This window comes from Cupressus sempervirens, chromosome 5 (assembly GCF_028749045.1).
Source record: "Cupressus sempervirens isolate cs-2001-9-10 chromosome 5, ASM2874904v1, whole genome shotgun sequence".
In the NCBI taxonomy this organism is placed as follows: domain Eukaryota; kingdom Viridiplantae; phylum Streptophyta; class Pinopsida; order Cupressales; family Cupressaceae; genus Cupressus; species Cupressus sempervirens.
This window is the reverse complement of record NC_143122.1, coordinates 686,776,103-686,781,687: the sequence shown is the minus strand read 5'-3', so window position 1 is coordinate 686,781,687 and position 5,585 is coordinate 686,776,103. Positions and strand designations below refer to the sequence as shown.

The window sequence follows — 5,585 nt, the reverse complement described above, 5'->3', positions numbered from 1 at the left end:
ATATTTTCTTAAAATATTGTAACATAAAATAATTTTTCCATGTAAAACACATTTTATTTAGTTATAAGTACTCATCATCAATACTAAATTAACAAATATAATTGTCCAGTCATCCACAAACATTTAATCTCATTATATAATTATCCATAAAAACTGCAGCATTAAACTGAGAGCTTTTTAAGAAAGAGCTTGAATTTTAACAGCAACCCCAAAACAAGAAACTGTTTAATGTTAAACCTGCGTTGATCATTTCATATTGGTAGACCAGTTCTCAGTGAGTTTACAACTCACTATTTCATATTTTCAATACAACGAAAGCCAAAAAAAAGGGTTCATTTATTTAGAATTTTCATAGAACAGCGAATTCATTTTATTTATTGCCTTCACATCAATACGCATTTGATCAAATCAACACGCGTTGGAATGAATACAGTCGAAGAAGAGCCATTTGAAAACTTATCAAGGCTTTCTCGAAGCCAAGGGTCAAAACAAAATTGCAATTTTTATTTTGCTTCTTTTTGTTAAAAGGGTTTCCTGATTGGAACCTACCTGTCCTCAACTGTGCACAGTAACTTCTTGAGATGCTGCAAATGCTGTCTGCAGTACTCACAATTGTGCTTTTGAACTGAAACTGAAGATTCATCGGAGCATGTAATTCTTCCGTAAGCCGAAAACCATTTGGCTCGTATGTATTCCAACTTTCTCCAAGGCGGAACAATCAAAGAGCTCTCTTTTAGTGAATTTTTCGCAGCCTCAGCCATGAACTGCAATATTTCCTCCAATTTTGTGGAGGAACCTACGAAGATCAAAGGAATCAGCCTCAAAATCGCCTCATACTGAGGAACAGGCCTTGCAATTGTGAATTGTGAACGGAAATCTATGTCTATTATCAGGCGCTGGACATTGTTCATGTCATCTGATTGAAGTAGGACGTCTATGAATTCATAACAGCCGCCTGGTACTGTTCCTATTCTGTGCCAGTTTACCTTGCAAAGCGCAGCATTATATCCGGCCATCTTTAAATGCTTTATTAAAAGACGGCGTATGCAAGTGCCGTTGCAGCGGCTTCCGTGGCCAGGTAGATAAATGGAAGAGACATGGAAAGTGGAAATTATGGACGCCGTTGCAAGATAAAGATCTCGCTCTTCGGAGCTTTGTGAGAGCAGAGCCTGAAACACATAATGATTGGAGAACATCAAATCTTACAGAACGTAATAGTTATCGCTGCTTTGGTGATCAAGAATCGTAATTTTTAAGTCACTTTACACATGAATCGTCAAGCAAAGGTATATCAAACGAAGAAAAAAGGTCCTTAATCCTACAAATATGTTGTCCGATTAACAAAATTTAACCTCGAGGTTGTGCTAAGAGAAAACATTGTCGAAATTAAAAGACAGATCAATTTTTGCCTTCTGAAAACTGCATCCATGATCTTTCCAGTGTAGTTTTTGGAAACAGATATGTAAATATTTCAATTTTAAACAATCGTCTTTATATTGCTTACATGATCTTTCTATTGTGTATATAAATTTGGATATAATTTTATATTTTTCTGGAAATTTGAAGGCTTGCATTTTTCCATCATTAATCTAGATGAGTTCTGTATACTTTTGAAAAAAGCATCTAAGGTTTCAAATCGACATTTCCATCTCAGAAGCATACAAACTCCTATTTCCAATGTGGAAACTAAGTATCAGACATTCGTCTGTGAAAATTGTGAATACCTAACCAAAATATAGTGAGTAAAGCGGAAAAAAGAAATAATACCTTTAGCTTGCTCTCGGCAGAGTTTAATTCTTCATTATCAAGCTCATGACATTGCAAATCCTGCTCCGTACTGCCGTTCTCGATGAAATCGTGAACCATAGCGTCTAGATTGTCTTCGCCGTTGGCATTACTGATGCTCTTTTGCAAAATCGGATTAGCTTGCAAAGATTTCCCATTTCTGCCAACATTCAGCCGCTGAGAAAGTCGAAAATTCAAACCCTTGTCTGGCTGATTGAGATCTGCACCAGAACTCTTCGTATTGAAAAATGTAAGCTGCCATGGCTTTCTCCGCTGCTGGTGAGGAGGAGAAAAGAAATTTTTCGTTTTAGCTGCTTCTAAAAGCTCCGAGAGCGCCGGAAACCTAGGCATTTCTGTGCAAAATGGAAGCATGACCAAAGCTTTAGACAGAATTCCTGCATCAGACTTTCAAAGAGACCTGCCTTTCAATACAGTATAGCAAATATTAAGAGCCGAATATCTCTTATCAGCCTTGAAAGCAACCGACAAAGTATCCTTTGCCGTGCAAAAGCAACAAAGCAAAACCACCGGCGAATCGGATTGCGCATTAATAGAAAGTATCCAATCGCCTTTCAAATGAGGTATTCTATTTTGCTTCTTACAAGCCAAGCATAAATAAAAAATATTCTAAATCAAACTAATTAAACCTCAGTCTGCAAATTTATCACCAAATACCACAATTAGCATTCAAGGAGGAATACAAATAAGTCAAAACTAATATATATATTTTGTAAAACACTGATAAATCACCTGCAAATCTCAATCTGAAGTAGTCTAAAGAACAAGGCTCGGATCTTGCCTACTGCAAACGGAATGAATAATTGCAATTCTTAACACTAATTCGAAATTCATCTATCCCATACTTACAACCTTAAGCCTACTAATAAATCATTTTCTGAATGTTTCCACTTCCAATTAGATCAACTCTGACTGCAAACACATTAGCTGTAATGCTAGGCCGTCCGTTTTACCTTGAATTCTTCCTGAAGCAAAAGGAAAAATCTTTCGGCAACTTTCGCAAGGAAAAAGTAAAATAAAAATAAGAAATCTCGTCGTGTGCATCAAATATGCCAAAACTAGATTTTCTTCTCATCCAGTAATAAAATGTTCAAATTACTGTCTGCCATGGAATATCGAGTTATTCTACGATGAACAGAAAGAAGCTTGAGGGAGATTTTACAGGTATAAACCCTACACCTCCATTGTTTTCACTCCATAATTCTGAAAGTGACCTAATCGATTGGAAATACTAAACAATTTTCTTTTTCAAATCTGACATCAACGGCTTCTACGTCTGCATAACAGACTTTATGACGATAAAATATAAATAAATATTTCGGACGTCGTCATCTATTTAAAGGCACCAAAACGACAAGATCCCCCAAAATTGACATCTGGCGAAACCTAGGAAAATCTGTCTATTTTCCTTTTAATATCCCATTAGGCATCCAAACCTCTTTCAGATGAAATAGTTTCTAAGTACAATACAAATTATATTTGTTTTTTCAAAGAGTAGCAAAAGCACTTATTATATGATAAATGGTGCAAGCATGATAATTTTGTAAGAAATGTCCAATGATTTTTTATTTAAAAAATGTGTTCGTCAAGAATATATTATTTAAAATTTTGAAGGCATAAAATGAATTGAGTCAGAAAATGGTGATATTTGGTGAGCTAAGTTAGAAAAAATTGTCTTTATCAACTATTAATTACATTTCTAGTTATTTTTTCTAGTAACAAGTGGATTTGCATTCGTGCATATCAATGTAAACCACTTATATGAATTTGTTAAATGGATTCAATTATTACTTCTATCATCTTTACTTTTGTGTAAAGATATAATAGCATTCTCCATTTACAAGAGAACACATCGTATGGGCATTAAAATACACATTACGTGAATTTTGGTTTGTTAATCTTATATATTACTGCAAATTCCTGTATCTAAATCAAACATTGACTACAACAAGTTTCACAATTACAATTGAAAGTATAAGATGCACTAAATACAAATTAAGGAATAATGTCATCATGCCCTACATAGCAATCCATGCATGAACATCAAATATTGTAGTGGGTAAACAAAACATTGTCTTTAGCATAATTGGTGTATACACATTAGTATAGAAAAACATATTGTTTGAATATTATTATTGTAAAACATAAATAACAGGACAAACACATAACTTCAATAAAACCATGTTGGGTCATTTTATCCAATTATATGTAAAAAGTACATGAATGTTCCCCTCAAGGGTTCTCTTAGAGATGAGAACCACAATGTTACTCTATATGGTTATCATTTTATTATAAATTGCATAAGGTTATCTTAAACTATCACTTAAATTAGATATGGAGATATTCTTAACGAGTTGAAATATTTCATCTAGGAAATAATTGTCAACAAGAAAGTTTACATCACGAATCTTTTCTTTTCTTTTTCTTTCCTACACCAATCCTCACAACACTATGATAAGAGCCTCAGACGTTTTGGTGTGGATTTATATATGACTATTTATTATGGAAAGTTGAATAGGGAAAAATCTTGGGTTATAATACCACATGACTTGCCCATATGATTATCAATTTTCAAATTTTCACATCTAGCGACAATAGAAATAGTGTAAAATGTTAATCTTATAGACTATATTAGTTCTACAATACCAACTACCTCATTAACAAAGCCAATATATCTGTATATGTATAAGGCACCAATGTACTGTACTTTTGAATATATATTAGCATCTCATTGTCTAGATGTTCATTCATTGTGATTTCATGATTTTATAATTGACTCATATATAGAAATACACAATTTTATATTATTGTGATCAATAAAAATAGTTTTTATATTATTTTCATTTTATTTGTAATGTAAAAATGCATAAAAGAGAGTAATATTTTCTTTTAGGAACAAACTATATTCAATTTTAGACAGAGACTTACTAGAAGATGAGTAGTTTTTGCTAGATTAAAATAGAATTTAAGAATCAAATAATATTTGGATAAAAATCTTGTATTTTTACCATACATAAATGATCTAATGACATGGGGTGTTTGATACATCTATGAGAATATATTGTGCCGATGCCCAATTATTAGTGTTGCATTGTACATGATGAAATACCTTCCAACCAAAACTCAAAAGAAGAAATAGTTTAAGTTGATTAAGATAATTTTATTTTACTACCATTCTTTTTTCAACTTCTATAAATTAGGAACCTTATCTATGCATGTTGCATATGATAATTTGTTTGAGATAGTATTTCATTATAATTCTTTAACTCTAAACATTATCCCAATATGTATTTAAAATCTATGATATGATAGCATCTATTTGAAATAATAAAAATTATATTATGGATTTTACTAATTACTATACCATATTTGTTTATGGGCACATATTTACTAGGTTTGTCATCATCAATTAATGGTATATATTCACCTTATAACTTATAGGGTTTCTTGCAAAAAGGAAAATAAAATTTTCAAATTTTCCAAGAATGTGTTGGAACATTATGTCTCAATCTCACATTTGCATAAGGTTTCTATTTTTAGTTAGTTTATATTTGAGCATGATTGGTTTGCTATATTCTCCAAAGTTACATATTGGTCCAAAATATTCATCAAAGACACATTCTGGATAGATAAAAAATCACATATATTTACACTAGAAGATTATGCCTGACTTGTAAATGTTATTTAATTTCTATTTTTGAAAGTCCTAAACTAAAATTTTAAGACATCAAACAAACATTTTTGAGGAAAAAAATGGTTGTAATTAACATAGTTCCTGTCTA

General features: G+C 32.1%; 1 protein-coding gene across 7 annotated transcripts; it reads right to left on the bottom strand.

Annotated features, from left to right (window-relative positions):
* Positions 1 to 335: 335 nt before the first annotated feature.
* LOC149557806 (uncharacterized) lies at positions 336 to 3,110 on the bottom strand. 7 transcript variants are annotated; one of them, XM_089786062.1, is made up of 4 exons: positions 2,966 to 3,110; positions 2,656 to 2,768; positions 1,768 to 2,203; positions 336 to 1,169 (listed from the first exon to the last, which is right to left on the bottom strand). In XM_089786062.1, the coding sequence occupies exons 3-4, from the start codon at positions 2,155 to 2,157 to the stop codon at positions 546 to 548; spliced, it is 1,014 nt and encodes a 337-aa protein (XP_089642188.1). In that variant the 5' UTR covers positions 2,158 to 2,203; positions 2,656 to 2,768; positions 2,966 to 3,110; the 3' UTR covers positions 336 to 545. The 7 variants fall into 7 exon arrangements, with proteins under 7 accessions (XP_089642188.1, XP_089642187.1, XP_089642186.1 ...); XM_089786061.1 differs by having other exon boundaries at positions 2,536 to 2,768; positions 2,983 to 3,110; XM_089786060.1 differs by having other exon boundaries at positions 2,983 to 3,110.
* Between the last annotated feature and the right edge of the window lie 2,475 nt (positions 3,111 to 5,585).